The sequence below is a fragment of the Salvelinus sp. IW2-2015 genome, unplaced genomic scaffold (genome assembly GCF_002910315.2).
Source record: "Salvelinus sp. IW2-2015 unplaced genomic scaffold, ASM291031v2 Un_scaffold871, whole genome shotgun sequence".
NCBI lineage: Eukaryota > Metazoa > Chordata > Actinopteri > Salmoniformes > Salmonidae > Salvelinus > Salvelinus sp. IW2-2015.
Window position 1 is genome coordinate 332,429 of NW_019942634.1, and position 19,902 is coordinate 352,330.

General features: G+C 41.8%; 1 protein-coding gene across 1 annotated transcript; it reads left to right on the forward strand.

The window, feature by feature from the left end:
* smarcd2 (SWI/SNF related BAF chromatin remodeling complex subunit D2) lies at positions 1 to 19,210 on the forward strand. Its single transcript, XM_024136305.2, has 13 exons — positions 1 to 543; positions 1,942 to 2,120; positions 4,452 to 4,491; positions 4,641 to 4,763; positions 5,065 to 5,184; positions 9,485 to 9,580; positions 10,142 to 10,243; positions 14,454 to 14,615; positions 16,217 to 16,314; positions 16,695 to 16,830; positions 17,332 to 17,454; positions 17,757 to 17,858; positions 18,628 to 19,210. Exons 1-13 carry the CDS (start codon positions 394 to 396, stop codon positions 18,679 to 18,681), a joined length of 1,485 nt encoding a protein of 494 aa, XP_023992073.1. The 5' UTR covers positions 1 to 393; the 3' UTR covers positions 18,682 to 19,210.
* Positions 19,211 to 19,902: the final 692 nt, after the last annotated feature.

Consider the following 19,902-nt stretch of genomic DNA (forward strand, 5'->3'; position numbering starts at 1 on the left):
TAGTAGGAGGCGGCACTGGCAGTTGACACGGCGCACACACTTCTATCTTCAGACATTGGACAGACTCTTCAACATGCTCTTGTGACCATTAATATAAATTGGCCTGACAAATTCAACTATTTGGGGAGGGGATGATACAAATATACCACTTTGTAGGAAGGAGTAAAGCGACCGTCGGTCATCACTCGCAAATAAACACCCCGGAACTGGTTAGCTAGCTAACGTTAGTAACGTTACGCTCAGTTGGCTAGCTTTATATTGGCAATGTTTACTAGCTACACAACTGTCAACACGCGTGGAGAATAAACGTTTGGCCTGTGTACAATCAGCAAGACAGCTTGTTCTCAACACCGAAAACTTCACGGCGACCTACCACCACTTGTAGCTCCGAAAATGGCTTCAAGAGGGGGCTTTCCGGCTACTCAGATGAACCCCAGTGTTAACCCCATGAACGCTGGACATGCTGGCGGTGGAATGAGGATGCCAGGYATCCAACAGAATTCGGGTTTCCGAGCCATGAATGCCACTCCTCAGTACCATCAGGTAACTTGTCGAGAGGTTTCCCCTCGGCTAACTTGTAACTAATTGCATATCATTTACCGTGATAACGTTGCTTTATTGGCTAAAATATGGCAAGTAATATTACTTAGTGACAAGTTAAGCAACGTTACTGTATAACGTTATCATGTTACAAAAACAGTGTTGGGTTAGGCTAACTACTAGCTAGTAAAGTTAGCTAGACACTGCTGTAAGTATCAGACAAGTGGCAATGCAGCTACTGTAGTTAGAAAATTAATTWGCGTTTCCTATTAATCTGTGGTATATTGACTTTTCATTTAATCTGGCAACTTCCGCATTTCAAGAAAGTGAAAAACTGACCGCGGCGTGAGTAGTTGATCATACCTATGTGAAGCTAGCCARAATAGTGTAATTTGCGGCTCGCCTTCAAAATAAACGTCCCCCTTTTGAAAGTGATTCAAACGGATACAAATAGTGGAATAATGCCGTTTTTGGACTCGATAATGCTTAACAAAGTCGGAATGTTACATAAATTCAAKAAAAGACAATGAGTTAATTTTACACAAGTACAAATCTGTTAATTGCACTAACTGTGTTATACTTTATAATTGCATTAGGGCATACTCACGTGCACTGTACAGCCTAACCTATGGATGTTGTACCTATGAAATGGGGTATCAGCCTACTCAGTCATACTCAAATAATAGCGTCTTATCTCTTATTGTGTGACTGTTAAAAACTGCTGTACAGTGCAATATGAATGTCCAATAGACTGACTGGAAGGGTGATCCCCTTCCATTCGAAATCCCACAGTAAGAGCTAAGAAGCTTATATTTGTGTAAATTCTACACAGTTGTGTTGTGTGAAACCCCATTTAATGGGTGCACAGTCCATAGGTTAGGCTTTACACTGCATGTAAATATGCCCCAATGCAATTCTAAAGTCTAATACATCCACAGTGTGTTTTCAAATGAACTAATTGTCTTTTGTTTAATTGWTATAAAAATATTCTAGCCTTATCTAGTCCAAATATGGCATGATATCACTATTACTTTCAATTGGAGGCTTTTATTTTAAAGGCCAACCGCAAATTAAACGATTGTGGCTAATCCTTATTYTGGCTAGCTTCATACAGCTAATCATACATCACGTGGTTGCTTGCTGGCTACTGTCAGTTGTTGGAAAACAAAGTTTGCAAATTAACAGGCAGCCGAAATGCAAGCTTTTTCATCACCGCCATATGCATGACTATATGTAGCTAGTTCATGCATAATGTGTTAGGCTACGTAAACTTGTATTACTAATACATGGTTCCTCTTTGAAAGATATCATAACAAACATTGATCACTTCAGTGAGGAAGAAAGTTGTCAGTTTGCCATAAATGTAACCCCTTTCTGTCCCCCGGTGCTTTTCATTTCCAGCACCCTGGTATGCCACCCAACAGGGGGATCCCGATGGGGCCAATTGGGGGCCCTGGACCCTCTTATGGGGGCGGGAACATGCCCTTACGCATAGGAATGGGGCAATCGGCCATGGACGCCTCCCGAAAGCGATTCCTTCAACAACAACCGCAGGGGGGGCTGGGAGGCCCAAGGCGTGGGTGAGTTAGGGGGTGGGTTGGGTAGACTGTCTGGGGGGCACACAGTCTGTTTTTAGAAGGGGACATCGGGGTTGTTGTAGTGGTGGTGGGGTTTGTGGGGCGCCATTGCACAGCATATTGATTAACCATGACTGAGGATTATGGCTGTACACAAATATATTTGGTCTTGCCAGACATTGGCCTTGTCTGAAATCTGTCATGCCTACTACTTACTTACTAAAACTACACACTATTTACTAATCGAACTACATACTATTTAGAACATACTGCRTAGTAAAAATTAATGCAGTAAGCAACAAATATCAACATACTAGGCTCACCCATCCTGAGAATGTATCATCTAATGTTGCGCTGATTCCCGCCATTCGTTCATTTGGGTACAACGTGTGCCCTTATCTCATTATCAGCTGTTGTCACACACACGTGAGTCTGTAAATACTCTTTTATTCCTCAKAAATGTGCAGCGAATTCTACTAGATGAAAAGCCAAAAGGAAAATAACATCCTGGAATTTTAAGCATACTCGCTTTTCGAAATTTCACATACCTAAAAGGCCTACTATTTAGAAAGCTAGTATGATTATTCGGACTCGGCTATTGTCTATACCAGGTTATCGTTCTTGGTGAATTCTCAGGCACAGTTATTTTTGAATGAATGATGCAGTTTGAATGCTGAATACTTCATGTCATGAAGACATGCAACCTAACTGCACTACTGTCAATGATAATGCATCTGGTAACCACAACTAATAGAGCACCATGTGATCCCCCACAAACAAGTACAAGCCCTTTATGACCATTAAGTGTACACCACAGTACTAGAAGTCAGCCGTGTGGTGGTACATTAATGACACACAAGACAGACGGTCARGGTCTTTTGGGATCCTTCCAGGGTCTTTGATAGTGACGGTGGTGTAGGGACACTACTGAAAGACTCTTTTGTACCCCTGTCCTCTCAGTCAGTGGTCTGTCTGTTGCTCCACACAATCTGCTGCACAGAGGAGTTAAAAACAAAGAAGACGTCCCATGACCATGCCCCACTGCCAGACAGAGCCACGTGGACAAGGGCATCTTTTTTTTCTTTCTTTTTTTTTTTACCTCAAAATGGAATGAGGTCATCTGCTTGTAAATGTTTGGGAGGATGGATTTCTGGTGGTTATTTCTATCATTTTGATTTACCGCAAGGGTCTGTGTTTTTGAATGTAGTTTTCAAAATATACTGACCAAAAATGTAGATGCAACAATTTCAACGATTTTACTTAATAKTACAGTTCATATAAGGAAATCGGTCAGTTGAAATACATTTATTAGGCCCTAATCTATTGATTTCACATGACTGGGCAGGGGTGCAGCAATGGGTGGGACTGGGAGGGCATAGGCCCACCCACTGGGGAGCCAGGCCCAGGGAATTAGAATACGTTTTACCCRACACAAAAGGGCTTTTGTTACCGACAGAAATACTCCTCAGTTTCATCAGCGGTCTGGGTGGCTGGTCTCAGACGATCCCGCAGGGGYAAAAGCCGGTGTGGAGGTCCTGGGCTGGCGTAGTTACACGTGGTCTGCAGTTGAGGTCGGTTGGACGTACTGCCAAATTCTCTAAAATAACGTTGGAGGCGGCTTATGGTAAAGAAATGAACATTCAATTCTCTGGCAACAGCTCTAGTGTTTAATCAGCTTCTTGATATGCCACACTTGTCAGGTGGATGGATTTTCTTGGCAAAGGAGAAATGCTCACTAATAGGGTTCTGGACAAATTTGTTCACATTTTTGCCAAATAAGCTTTTTGTGCATATGGAACATTTCTAGGATCTTTTATTTCAGCTCATGAAACATGGGACCAACACTTTACATGTTGCGTTCTATATTTTTACTCAGTATATATGAGATCCTTGGCACTTGATTAGCGAGTCGAACCAAGGYCTGAAAGTGAAAGGCCCTGAATAATTGGATTTACTTTTAAGCAAGGTGGAGCTAGTTTAATTCGATCAAAGAAAACAAAAGCTTTTGTTGATTAAATTGTGATAAGTGTTAGCCTTTGGGTCCAAAGAGTTGTGAGCCTGAACAGGCATCAGGGTCATATTCAGTAGGCACGAAGCGGAAGAAAACATATTGAAARGTGGCGGTACCATCTGAAGTCGTCCAATAAGAAATGTTGCAAAACATTTTGGTACGTTTTACCTGAATGAACACATCCCAATCCTCTATCTGTGGAATAGTGTAGCTATCATCATAAAGGTGTTTCTGTTTAAATAGCCAACATTCTAATTGCCTTACAATATTCCATTAAAGATGCGTGAAGATCTAACACTTTGTCTCGATTTGTGTTTTTGCAGCAAAAGGCGCAGGATGGCCGACAAGGTGCTACCACAGAGGGTGAGTATAAACGTTGCCCCCTTGAAAAATAATAGTTTGATCTAAAACCATAGATATGCATACAGTATATGGCTCTGGATCGATCCATTTATTCCCGAATGGGGAGGAAGACCCCATATCCCCCACATATTGAATCCTCCTTGTTCCAGATCCGAGACCTGGTTCCAGAGTCTGAGGCCTATATGGACCTGCTGGCCTTTGAGAGGAAGCTGGACCAGACCATCGCCCGCAAACGCATGGAGATCCAGGAAGCCATCAAAAAGCCCATTACGGTACAGCTCAAACTCATTTGTATGTATGGTATTGTAAGATAATAATCATACATTGATCAATTAACACAATTTGGTCTTCCAGTGTTTCCCTTAGATTCCTCTTCAGTCAGTATACAAAGGCTCCCAAAGCGAAATCCAGGGCAACATCCAGTTTATGTCAAATTATTTTAGTCTGTCTAGATCTGCAAAAATTATTTTAGATCTGTCAGGCAAGAGAACTAGGAAGGGTGGCCTCCCCAACATTGGTATAGGAAACACTTTCTTTGTAAGGTTGTGATGTGTGCTCTTGTTTACCTCTCAGCAAAAGCGCAAGTTGAGGATCTACATATCCAACACCTACACACCCGGCAAGCCAGAAGGCGAAGAGGTAGAAAAAGTGTCATCCTGGGAACTAAGGGTGGAGGGAAAACTCCTTGAGGATGTAAGTGACCCAACTGTGTCTATCTGACGCCAGTGGTAGCTAGCCTAAAACTTGTGACGTCACCCACCTAAAACCACACAAGACAAATGAAGTCATATTTCTAGCCAAAGTTTAGTCGTAAGTCACAAGCCAGTAGGTATTGGTCGTCATCCACCATGTAGGGAAAKKWTTTTTTAAAGRGGAGGAAACGATACCTGAATTAAACTGCATCCATAGAGCTTGTTTGTTATACTCGTATAACACCATGTTATTTTTGCGATGTACAATCAACACCATATGTAGTTGGACAGAACCTAAAATTTGTCTCTATGCTCCAGCGTTTTGMGTTTTGAGATGTTTCATGAGGCGACAGTACAAAATGTCACCTTTTCATTCGAGGGGATTTTCATACAAACTGTTTTACAGTTTAGAAATGAAAGCACTTTATACAGTGCCTTCGGAAAGTATTCAGACCCCTTGACTTTTTAATTTTTTTTATTACGTTACAGCCTTATTCTGAAATTGATTGATTAAAAAATGCTCTGCAATCTACACACAATACCCCAAAATGACAAAGGGAAAACAGGCACAGAMCTGTGGAAGGGTACCAAAACATTTGTGCAGCATTGAAGTTCCAAAGAACACCGTGCCCTCCATCATTCTTAAATGGAAGAAGTTTGGAACCACCAAGTCTCTTCCTAGAGCTGGCTGCCTGGCCAAACTGAGAAATCGGGGAGAAGGGCCTTGGTCAGGGAGGTGACCAAGAACCGAATGGTCACTCTGACAGAGTTCCAGAGTTCCTCTGTGGAGATGGGAGAACTTTCCAGAAGGACAACTATCTCTGCAGCACTCCACCAATCAGGCCTTTATGGTAGAGTGGCCAGATGGAAGCCACTCCTCAGCGGCAGGGACTGGGAGACTAGTCTGGATCAAGGGAAAGCTGAACGGAGCAAAGTCCAGAGAGATTATTGATGAAAACCTCCTGAGGGCTCAGGACCTCAGACTGGGGCGAACGTTCACCTTCCAACAGGACAACGACCCTAAGCACACAGCCAAGACAATGCATTGGCTTTGGGACAAGTCTCTGAATTTCCTTGAGTGGTCCAGCCAGAGCCTGGACTTGAACCTGATTGAATATCTCTGGAAAGACCTGAAAATAGCTGTGCAGCAACGCTCCCCATCCAACCTGACAGGATCTGCAGAGAAGAATGGGAGAAACCCCAAATACAGGTGTGCCAAGCTTGTAGCTTCATACCGAAGAAGACTCAAGGCTGTAATCGCTGTCAAAGGTGCTTCAACAAAGTACTGTGTAAAGGGTCTGAATACTTATGCAAGTGTGGTATTTAATTTTTTTAATTATAAATTAGCAAACATTTCCTGCCCTGTTTTTCCTTTGTCATTATGGGTTATCGTGTGTAGATACTGTGTAGAAAAACAATTGAATCAATTTTAGAATAAGGCTGTAACATAACAAAATMTCGAAAAAGTCAAGGTCTGAATTCTTTCCGAATGCACTGTATATCTAGTCCCCCCCCATTTGACGAAGTTGTAATTATTTGGAAAAATTCATTTTAGTAGTAAAAAATTGAGTATTTGGACCCATGTTCCTAGCACGCAATGAGTACATCAAGCTTCTGACTCGACAAACTCGATTTAGGTTTGTGTTTTGAGTTATGTTTTGCCCAATAGGAGCAGAATAGTGATTGATGACCAGAGTAATTTTCTTTCTAAATGAGTAGATAAGATGTTTCTGAACACCTTTTAAATAAACCTTGATAATGCCATGATTAAGAAAAATCATGATGAGTGAGGTTGGCCTACAACAAACCATGCTAACCTCTCACCATTACAATAACAGGGGAGGTAAGCATTTTTCAGTGGGTATGGTCTTTGTGCCTCTACATTTCTCACTCATCATGATTCATTAATGACTTTCCATAATCATGGTAAAAATCCACATTAATTTAGGAGTGTCCAGAAACATCTTCTATTCTTACTAACAGTAAAAGTGACTTCAAAATGACACTACATTATTCACCATTCTGTTCCTACTGGGCAAAACATTATCTGAAACGCAACCAAAACAAACTATAAAAAAAATAGTTATTTAACTAGGCAAGTCAGTTAAGAACAAATTCTTATTTACAATGACGGCCTACCAAAAGGCAAAAGGCCTCCTGCGGGGACGGGGGCTGGGACACAGCATGGTAACGACACAGCATGGTAACGACACAGCATGGTGACAACAACAGGGTAGCAGCACAAAACATGGTACAAACATTATTGGCCACAGACAACAGCACAAAGGGCAAGAAGGTAGAGACAACAAGACATCACGCGAAGCAGCCACAACTGTCAGTTAGTGTCCACGATTGAGTCTTTGAGTGAAGAGCTGGAGATAAAACTGTCCAGTTTGAGTTTGGTTTGCAGCTCGTTCCAGTCACTAGCTGCAGCAAACTGAAAAGATGAGCGACCCAGGGATGTGTGCGCTTTGGAATATCTTGTGCTGCAGTAGATACCTCGCGTAGGGGTTAGTTGATAGTAATTTAACATTTGTTGATAGTTAATTGAGCAATTATAGACCATCTACAGATGGACTATCCAAATAGTGTCACTGAATTTTCTGTTGGAAATATTGTCTGTATATGAGGCTGCAGCGATTAGACAGAAATGGGAAAATTGGAGCCAACCATTAAAGCTGCAGCCATGATCAAAAACCATTAACTGTTATAAGCGTTGTAATACATACATTTTAGAAAACATGTTCCAGCTTTATTATAGTGCGTATGACGTCTCTCTCGCTTATCTCCGTTACACTATGTTCTGAATGTATGTTACAACTTTATTTGGAGTGGATATCAAATCTCCACTACAAATGCATCCAKGTTTGTAGAGACACAAGCTTTATGTAGTCATTAACCACATTTCCTTACAACCATTTCATGCAGATGATTTGCCTGACGCATAAAAAAAAAAAAAAAGTAATGACAGGTCTGGTGGAAATTTGGTAGATCATTTTGTTGTTGGTGAAATGGATTATGCGACATTTGCGGTGGATATGCTTTTATGCGCAAATATTGATGTTAAAACCATCTCGCTGGGAAACTCATGGTCGTGCGATTTTAAAATGGGGAGTTGCAGAGTTTATAGGCTGAAATAAGTTTTAAAGTTCATAAGTTTATGACTTATGGWGGATAAAGTGCATGGTAATGAGCTTTATGCAAATGTCCAATAAATATTGATACTACGTCGTCATGCACAGCTGTTTATCTGCAAAAAGTCAGTTTGATGGAAACRAATTTGCCTATTTTTCTTTACATACAGAATTTAGAATATTCACATGAAAATCTGTCGCCAATTGTATGGAACCCTGGCTACAGCGTATAAGGAATATGGTACCAAATACTAAACTTTTCACATTATCAGTGAATTCGACKTAATACTTATTACTTTGTATGGGGGGGAGACTAGTACATAAAGTGCCTTRATTTCTAAATGGTAATAGGAAACATTTGATCTCAAATCCAAAATGCTGGAGCATAGAGCCAAATTCACAATTTTTTACTTAACTGTCCAAATACGTGTGGTGTTGAGTATGCTCAGAAATATTGTTTTTGCCCCCACCATTTCATCTGAATCTAATGCCCCTTTTTTACAATTTACTACCTGAGCCTGTCTCTAAAAATATTTTAGGCACTRAACTTCAGCGTTCTCCAATTCTGTTGGCCTGTGTCCTTGGCTTACACTACCCAGCCAGATGTTTTTTCCGTTTTTCTCTCATGTTCCTCTTTTCTCCGAAACAAGGAATTGAAACCATGGCTCGTTCTTTCTGCTACGTGCCATGAGTCGACATGCACGCTTCATACTTCTCATCTTCCAGCTGACAGTCATTGACTGCATCCCAAACGGCTCCCTATYTAGTGAACTACTTTTAACCAGAGACCTATGGTAGTAGTGCACTATATATGGCATATGGTGCCATTTGGAACGCATGCGATGACTGGCTTGGCTGCAGCCACATTAAAAAGGGGGGGATTTATTTCTTGTTTTCCATTGCTTCAGTGGTTAGAGTGTGTGTAGGAAGGAGAGAGGGAAGGGGTGAGAGGGGACATGTTGCGCAAAAAGTCATTGGCAGGGGTGAGTTTTGTTGGGGGGGTGTAAACTTAGCCAACTTCTCCCAGAATGTTAGGTTTTCGCCAGCCACAGCCCCCTAATGTGGTAGGTACCAAACAATGCAGCTYTAGCAAAACACTGTAAAACAAAAAATACCAGTGTGAATGATTTTGTTTTCTTCTATTCTTTCCGCACATGCTATTCCTAGCCTGGGAAACAGAAGAGGAAGTTTTCGTCTTTCTTTAAGAGTCTGGTCATTGAGCTCGACAAGGAACTGTATGGACCTGATAACCACTTGGTAGAGGTATGAAGGACACCAATACATACTTTGTCAACTACATTGACAACGTTTTTAGAATAGTACCACTGAACAAGCGTTCAATTTGCCACCACTGTTCAATTGGTCAGACATGAACAAAAAAATGAAAGGCTTACCGTAATGAAACTTCAATATAATAACACACAGCCATGTAGCACACAGCCATGTTGATCCTACGAATGGTGTTGAGGGATGGTTATGTAGAGAACGGCTTGCATGAAGAGAATCTCAATAAAGCCCACACTAAAGAAGAATAGATGTTAGTGTGCTGTTTTTGCACCATGTCAAGTTCTTTTGGGCACACAGCGGAAAATGTTTTGCATCGGAAAAAGATAATTAGTTTCTTATTGGACAAGTGCAGTTAGACCCTCCCTGTTTGTCKATTTTCTACCATTTGGTGCCTAATGAACATGACTCAAAACAAGCCGAAATGTGGAGGGAGTTGCTAAACTTGTCCAATAAACAATTGTTTTTAATTTCGTTTGCAAAATGTCTTGCACTAATTAATATGACCCACAGTTCTAAACTCTCTCTGTATTCTCTCAGTGGCACAGGATGCCCACCACCCAGGAGACAGACGGCTTCCAGGTGAAGAGACCAGGGGACGTGAGCGTGAAATGCACCCTCCTCCTAATGCTGGACCACCAGGTATACACACACACACCAGTGTATATTTTGTGCACTTAAATTTGATTTAGTCTATTAGGTCTTAGTCACATTTGTCATTTGAATAATGATTTAGTCTAGTTATTGTCAAAATGGCAGTTGGCCATTTTAGTCTACTATACATGCCCTTTCATTTTAGTCACATCACATTTGTATTGCCTCATTAACCTATAGTAAACATAAATCACTGACTTCGATGTGCACAAACATCCATAGCCTTGTCCTACCAACATTTMTCTGCATAACATCCTATTCTCTTCCCAACAAGAGAAATATGACATATACAGTACCAGTCCATAGTTTGGACACACCTACTCATCCAAGGGTTTTTCTTTATTTTGACTATTTTCTACATTGTAGAATAATAGTGAAGACATCAAAACTAGGAAATAACACATATGGAATCATGTAGTAACCAAAAAAGTGTTAATCAAAATATATTTTAGATTCTTCAAAGTAGCCACACTTTMCCTTGATGACAGCTTTGCACGCTCTTGGCATTCTCTCAACCAGCTTCACCTGGGATGCTTTTCCAACAGTCTTGAAGGAGTTCCCACATATGCTGAGCACTTGTTGGCTGRTTTCCCTTCACTCTGCGGTCCAACTCATCCCAAACCATCTCAGTTGGGTTGAGGTCYGGTGATTGTGGAGGTCAGGTCATCTGAAGCAGCATTCCATCACTCTCCTTGGTCAAATAGCCCTTACACAGCCTAGATGTGTGTTGGGTCATTGTCTTATTTTTTTTTTACTATAGTCATATAGTGCCGATGCCGCCCCTCATCTCTGATTCTCCACTGGGTGCTCAATATCAAGTGTGCCTATAGGCTAATTAGTGTGGTCTCAATCAAGTGATCCATAGCTTATAGGCTACAAAGTGCATGCTCAGAGGGACAGAGCAGAGTTATATTTCTAAGATTGCTGCTGGGATGGTGTAAATAAAACTAGGCTGCATTATACACGGCAATGGATATTCCAACCCTGAGCCCCAGCCTGCTCTGCTATTGCAGATCCAAAACTTTTTTGTGTGTGTGTGCTACTTACCCAATGACTGGGCTACGGTGGRAGTTCAGGAGGAGAGTCAAAGGTTTCTTCCTAAAATAATTTTTGATTAGGCCAAGTCCAAAAAATTCACTAACAATCTGTTCAGTTTGAGAAGGAGAGCGCGGAGATGAGAGGGACCGGAGGTCAACTTTGATAGCGTGCTACTGCTATACTTGATTTTATTAAAAACAATATGTTATTGACCTCCCAATAAGCTAGTTTCTTTGACGTTCAGAGGCCGACTTTGCTTGGGAAGTAATCTAATTCTGTCACTATGGATTGATTTAAGCTAWWCACCCAGACAGCTTTTTYGGAAACACTTGTGACCTCTGATTGGGTTAAGCCACCGAAGAAGAGTAGCCAGCAGTTAAAGCTTACGTTTATCTGTGTAGGTAGGCCTACCTTCTGGGGTGGAAAGGTAAGCCTAACTTTTGAAAGTACCATGCTCAGATTCATAATGACGTCTCAGATTAAATTAACTGCYGACAAGACACACGCTGATTTGGCATTGGAGAAATATGATAATATGAACACAGGCCTATATCTCTGTCCATTCTTAGCCTGTAATTTTGTGTGGTATTAAAAAGATATTCAACTAATATGTAAAGTTACATAGAATTGCATGAAATGTTTATAGAAGACAAAAATACGATGATCGATTCAGGCAATGCTTTTACTCTAAAGGAGATCTTTCCTCCCCTACTCTTMTCCACGGTGGTATGTGAACCCACAACCTTTTGGCCCGCAGCCCTGTGCGCTATAAAAATGCTTACAGGATGAAGAACCGTTTGTAAAAKGGCATATCCAAGTCTCTGGTCTGTCCAAGAAGTGAGAGTATGTTCTCTGCTATCCACTTTGTTATAATTATTATTTTGGGTATAGGGGAGGGTTTAGGCCAAATATATTTTGCATTGTTCTACATAGCATAGTTCTATCTGAAAGTTCCAAAACATTGTGTCCTGCTGAACAAGCCCTAGGCTGTTTACACTGCTGCTACTAKTATATTATCTATGCATAGTGACTTTACCCCTACCTACATGTACAAATGTCTTCAACTAACCTTTACCCCCACACATTGACTTGGTACCGGTTCCCCCGTATATAGTCTCATTATTTAGTCACAAAATAAAAAAAMATCTACTTTAGTTTATATTTTTCTTAACTGCATTGTTGGTTAAGGGCTTGTAAGTAAGCATTTCACGGTAAGGTCTACACTWGTTGTATTCCGCGCATTTGACGAATAAAATTCTCAGATTTAAAGTTGGCTAATAAGAACATGACTGAACAAGGTGTAGCCTAAACAAATGGTTAACGGTCCAGTCCGCAAGAAGCATAGTCTTTGAACTGTCCCGCGCTATGCTTTATGAATATAAATGCGACCCGCCAGTGCGCTTGGGAAAGAAAACGCAACCGTATTATTGGTCATATCTTTTGAACGGTAAGGGCTAGAATCAGGCGGTTTTCTGAGGAAAAGAGGGAGACTTGGCTACAGAACCTGGCTATGAAATGCAGTGGGGAATGTGGGAGGGTTGAGCGAGACTACACATTCAAAGCCAGCCTACTTTTCTATACTCAAGGGGGAGAAAAACATAGCTAGACTGTTAACTATTTAACTCAATGCTGCTATTGTTTTTATTCCGTAAAGCAGCTTGTTTCCTAACCAGTCAAAGGGTAACTACATAAAGGCTGGTGGTGACTGGTTAGCTATGGGGAAGCAAGAGTATGATCAGAGGCGGCGCCAGAGGCGGCGCCAGAGCCCACACTCATCCCTTGCTCCCCCGCAGCTCACCAGCTCTAGGCTGTGTGTAGAGTACCCTTCCCACTGTTGAACAGAGCGGTGCATCTGTGCTGCTAATATTAATTGTGCTTATCACTGAAAAGATCTCAATCTCTCCAAAAACGAAGTTAATACTGACACACAGACGTGTAATACGGCATGGTAACACGTAGACATTACAGTACCAATAAACCAGAGTAGCTATGGTGAAATGTCACATGCCATCACAGGGTGATGACAATTTTGTTCATAAAATTGTGATGTATGTTTTGACTGTTATTACTACGTAGTCACTCAGACGTTATCAGGGTCATGTTTGCCCGCAGCATACCACCCTGTATCCCATTACTGGTTCAACTCTGAACCTAAGCAGTGTTGGTCCTGGTAGGTCCCTGGATGGGAGACCAGATGCTGCTGGAAGTGGTGTTGAAGGGCTTCTGGTCTAAGGAGATCCAAATCGCCCAGGAGAGTGAAGGGGACATTGCCCTACGTAGTGTGCCATCTTTCGGATGGGACTTTAAATGGGTGTCCTGACTCACTGTGGTCATTAAAAATCCCATGGCACTTACCGTAAGAGTAGGGGTGTTAACCCCGTTGTCATGGCTAAATTCCCAACCTGGCCCCATTCCATCATGGCCAGCTAATCATCCCCCCCATTCCTAATTGGCAGATCACTCCTCACCTCTCCAACTGAATGCTGATGTGTGGTGAGCGTTCTGACACATAAATGGTCGCCGTGCATCACCCAGGTGGGTGCTACACATTGGTGGTGGATGAGGTGAGTTRCCCCCTACTACGTAAAGCACTTTGAGTACCTCAGTTGGTAGAAAAGTGCTATATAAATCCAATCAATAATTATTATTATTAATTAGGCACCAAACCAAAGAAAACTGACTGAAACAGGGAGGGACTAACTGTCCAGTAAGAAACACACATTTTTGTTTTCCATTGCAAAATGTTTTAAAAGATTTTCCGTTGCTTTCCGTAATGAACATGATCCTGATAATAGATATGGGGGAAGGTCAACTGAAGGATGCATGGCAGATGTGTGACTGTCAGCCCTTTCGCAAGATGTATTTCATTTTAGGGAAGTGGAGGCGTGCCAATTTTAAAAGCCAAACTGGCATTACCACATTTGAAGTATTATACTTCCAAACACGTGTTTAATATCTGCATGTTGATTTTGAGGGTTGAATAGTGATGTTTAAATTTCCAGTAACCCACYGAGACGATGTGATGGGAAAGTGTGTTTATCTGTTCTCCAATTGGCTATGTTGGCCTAAAGCCCTCATCTCCCTCTTCCTTTTCTCCTCTGCATTTTTCCTTCTCCCCTCCCTCCTTTACCTCTTCTTTCACCACCTCCTCTTCACACAGCCCCCACAGTACAAGCTGGACCCAAGACTGGCCCGGCTGCTAGGTGTACACACCCAGACACGGGCTAGCATCATGCAGGCGCTGTGGCTCTACATCAAGAACAACAAGCTGCAGGACAGCCACGAGAAGGAGTACATCAACTGCAACCGCTACTTCAGACAGGTGCTGGCCCTTAAGGCTTAAAGGGATGACTTACTTATTCATGATGGCACCTAGTGACGCAAAGGGCCTCGCGTCTTAAAGGGATAATTCATCTCAATTGAACATTGTCAGTGTTGAATTGGATGTTCGCCAATGTTTTTTGAGGCCTGCAGAATTATCTTAATGTAGATATAGTATGATCAACAAACCACACAGTTCTAAATAGATTACAGCTCAAATTTAGACTTTTGTGGAACAATAACAAAATGTGTTTTTTGGGGGGTGAACTGTAATTTAAACATTACTTGTCATGTAGCCTTAGAGAGCAATTGTGAAAGCTCTCAACCATTTGTCAACTTAACTTGACATAAATACAACATAAACATGTAGAAATACCAGCAAACAAAAAGTAACTCCACAATGAATGAAACTCCTACGTAGAGCCCATTTAGGTTGGTAGAATGTGTGTGATAACAGTTGTCCTAAAGCAGGGATTTTCAAACCTCTCTGCGGGGACCTCCAGCCGTTAGCACACCTGGTTCAACTTGTCATCAAGCCCTTGACTACTGGGAATACAGATATGCATCCGTTTCTCACAGATACCTTTAAAAAAAACATGTTTTAAAGCAGCGGCCTAAGGCACTGCATCGCCGTGCATGAGGCATCACTACAGACCCAGGTTCGATCCCAGGCTGTGTCACAGACGACCGGGAGACCCATGAGGCGGGACACAATTGGTCGAGGGTCGCCGAGTTAGGGGAGGGTTTTGACAACCGGCATGTCCTAGCGACTCCTTGTGGCGGGCTGGGCGCCTGCAAGTGGACTTTGGTCGCTAGTTGTTCAGTGTTTCCTCCGACACATTGGTGCGGCTGGCTTCCGGGTTAAGCGAGCAGTGTGGCTTGGCAGGTTCGTGTTTCGAGGGACGCATAGCTCTCGACTTTCACCTCTCCTGAGTCCGTACGGGTGTTGCAGCGATGGGACAAGACTAAATACCAAGTGGATATCATGAAAAAGGAGTAAAAAATAACCACTCAGTATCTGGTGTGACCACCATTTTCCTCATGCAGTGCAACATCTCCTTTGCATTTGATTGTTGATTATGGCCTGTGGAATGTTGTCCCACTCCTATTCAATGGCTATGCGAAGTTGCTGGATATTGGCGGGAACTGGAACACGATGTCTTACACGTCGATACAGAGCATCACAAACATGCTCAATGGGTGACATGTCTGAGTATGCAGGCATTGGAAGAACTGGGAAGTTTTCAGCTTCCAGGAATTGTGTACAGATCCTTGCGACATGGGGTCGTGCATTATCATGTTGAAACATGAAACTGTCCTAAAGCACAGGTATCAAACTCTTTCCATGGATGGCTGAGTGTCTGCGGGTTTTCACTCCTGCCTTGTACTTGAATGATCAATTATGGTCCCTGATCATTTCGGAACATAATTGCACACAAATTAAGAAAATAACAAAACATCAAACTCTGCTTTCCATGGAATGAGTTTGACACCCCTGTCCTAAAGGAATGTTTTATTTTTTATTTTATTTTATTTTTTTGTAAATCAAAAATAAGCTTTACTTAAACGGTTAACTATCCCTTTAACTTGTCTGAACTGCAGATTTTAGGCTGCACACGTATGCGGTTCTCTGAGATTCCCATGAAGCTGGCTGGCCTGCTGCAGCATCCTGACCCAATCATCATCAATCACATGATCAGGTGTGTATGAGTGGCTAATAACCAATCCCAAATCGACACTTACCCCTTGTGCTTGTATAGATCTGAGCGGAATGGATGGGAATATGCCAGAGATCTCAAACTTGCGGCCCACAAGCTGCTTTCTTGTTGTGGCCTCCATACTGATATCTAATACCTGTTGGAATCGGGCCCTATTGAAAGTGTTCCTAAACCCATGTTCATAGTTTATTACTATAGCTTAGTAATATCAGTCAGACTAAAGTCTGGGATACCATTTCTTACATCTGTATTTAGTCATTTAATGTACTGTAATTTTTTTAAAGGGATTTTTCTATGTTCATCCCTTAAAACCGATCACGACTGTCTTAATACGTCTCTGTTCTATTCTCGCCACTCTGTAGCGTGGACCCGAACGACCAGAAGAAGACGGCGTGCTACGACATTGACGTGGAGGTGGACGATCCTCTGAAGGCCCAGATGAATAGTTTCCTGTCCTCAACTACCAATCAGCAGGAGATCGCCGCCCTGGAGATGAAGGTCAATTTTGAATTGAATAAACTTTATTGATCCTTAGAGGTCTGGAACCCTGACCACTATAATGTCCGAATGTTTCAGACCCTTGCTTTAAGTCAGTGGGTTCTTTTGGCAATAACCCTTTCTTTTGAGTGGCTGCAGCCTGCAGTGTTTGCTTGTTTTCATTGAGTGACTAATAAAACTTCCATGACGGAACTAGTGAGTAGATATCTTCGTAAAATGGGAGAGCCTCTGTTGCTCAGGTCTTAGTTTGAAGTGCAATGTTTGAGCATCTGTCCATTTCTCTTATTAGGTGATGGATGAAGAAGTCATTGAATCAGCATGGCTAGTGCTTAGCCTGGTCCCAGATAGGATTGTGCTGTATAGCCAAGACAGTTGGCAAGACGGCATAAACAGATCTGGGTCCAGGCTTATTAGGGCTGGCCTTTCCAACTATAAAAACATACAGCTCTTCATGTCATTTCTAGTATCTCATCAGGCATGTCCTCACTCGACTCTTCTCAGATCCACGAGACCATTGAGTCCATCAACCAGCTGAAGACCCAGCGAGACTTCATGTTGAGCTTCAGCAACAACCCGCAGGACTTCATCCAGGACTGGCTCAAGTCCCAGAGTCGAGACCTCAAGGTACTGACTGACTGTAAATAGCTTGGCATCAAGGGCTGCATTCCATTCCAAAGTGCTGCTCCCTTCCCTCTCTCTCTTTGGTTCTTTCTGCACACTTCCATAGCCAAATATTTTCACAATGTAAATCCAGTGGCTTGTGCATATGTCCTACTTAATAGAATGTATGTATAGGAATCCAATGCCTTGAATGTAATGTACACAAAAGCATATCCTCTTCTCATGTTGTATAGAGGAGATTGAGATGGTGGACCAAGTTATTGAAATATTGTACACTTACCTGTAAATGTATTGTTGTTTTTCAGTTGATGACGGACGTGGCAGGTAACCCAGAGGAGGAGAGGAGGACTGAGTTTTACCAGGCCCCCTGGGTACCAGAGGCTGTAGGCCGATACGTCTACTCTAAGGTAGGCATCCAGCACCATCGGATGGGTGATGGGTCGCAATATTTTTCATTAGGGCTATATTTGTTGGATCCGTGCAGTACACTCTGTATTGGTCTATCACTAAAAGGGAACAAGGTTGACACACCTGTATGAATACTTTTAGGATGTTTTATATAGGTAGGGCTGGTTGACGTTTATAAAGAAATGCTTACCATGCCATTTCACTGTTAAAGGAAGAGTTCACCCAAATTACACATTGATTATTTCCTTACCCTGTAAGCGGTCTATGGACAAGGTATGACTGCAATCCATGCTTTGGTTTTATTTCCCTGGCACGGTTTCCAAAAACGTTTTAGCATTTGTGGCACATCCCATTCAAGTCATGGTACCTATATTAGTGTTTTTCATATCCAAATCATCCAAAAGTATCTAAAATTGAATTATGACTCAAAGTTGCTTAGATGATTTCAAAATGATGGTACCGATATTAGAGTTTTTCGCACATTTTGAAATCATCTCAGCGACTTTGTTGAGCGTCACAATTTAATTTTAGATACTTATGGAGGATTTGGATATGAAAAAATGCTAATATCGATACCATGACTTGAATGTGATTTGTGTCACGAATGCTAAAATGTTAGCATTTAGAAACCGTACCAAGGAAACTAAARCAATGCATGGATTTATGTCATACCTTGGCCATAGACTGGTTTACGTAACCCGGTTAACAATGTCATTTATAATTTGGGTGAACTATTCCTTTAAAAATATATACATTTCTGTGTCTTAGGTGCAGCAGAGAAGACAGGAGTTGGAGCAGGTGCTGGGAATTCGACTCACCTGAGTCCTTATGGGGTGTAGCTCCCCAATCCACTAAAACAAAAACGAGGCAAATTTTAAGATTGTCTTAAACTCCCAGTTTTACATGAATCATATCCAAAACACAACCACAGAACTGGAATCAGCTTCCATCAATTCGCAATGCCTTTTTCAACCACTTTGTAATAGCATATGTTTATATACGTTATTCTATAACTATTGCAGCTAATGTGTCTTTCAATCACAAAGCCTTATGTCCTTATGGGAACGGTTTGGTGCCATGGTTTCAGCAGGGTAAAGGCTTTTGAGTACTTGGCTGGTATCTGTTAGTAGCATTTTTTTTCAAATTAATTACTTTGAGACCAAAGTAATGATTTACATGGTCTTGCTTATAGTCTCGTCTTTCTCCACATTACGAGGGATACTGTTTGACAGCCAGCTGATTCAAATATTTGCCTTATAATATTGCAAGATGTACAAATGAGTTTGTAGCTTTCTTCCCACGTTGGCTTATGATGTCTTAACTTGAGTCAAAACAGCTAGACAGTACCAAAGCTTATGTGCCATTTTTTGTGTGTTTTTACCATAGTTTTTCAAAGCTATGGAGATGATTGGTTAGGAAAGTACCTAAAGCCTAGTAGCCTTTACACAAACAAAGCTTGTTAGAAATACAGAATAATATCCTAGAATCCATGTTTGGACAGGACACTCAGGAAATCGTAGTGCTGGTAAATCATGGTTAGGGGCTGTTCTATTCGCTAGGAAAGGAGCCCACTTTGTCCAGCTGTTGCAGTCAATTTGGATTTGTGTTTCTCTGTTTACATGCTGTTTTGATTGGTTGTTAGGGTATTTCACTGTCTGAATTCAGTTTGGCAGTTTGGGTGGGTGCAAGGGGGTCTCCCTAAAAGGAATACTTTGGGATTTTGGCAATGAAGCTCTACTTCCCCAGAGTCAGATGAACTCATTGATACCGTTTGTCTCTGCATCCAGTATAAGGAAGTTAGGTAGTATCGCGAGCCAGTGATAACTAGCGTTAGCGAAGTGACTGGAAGTCTATGGTATTTACTAGCATGCTAATAGTTTCCATATACTTCCAGGCATTGCGCTAACGCTAGTTAGCAACTTCCAAACTGCACGCAGGAACATAACAGGGTATCCACAAGTTCATCTGACTCTGGGGAAGTAGATAAAGGGCTTCATTGCCAAAATCCTGAAGTATCCCTTTAACTTAATTTAGGAAGTCTGA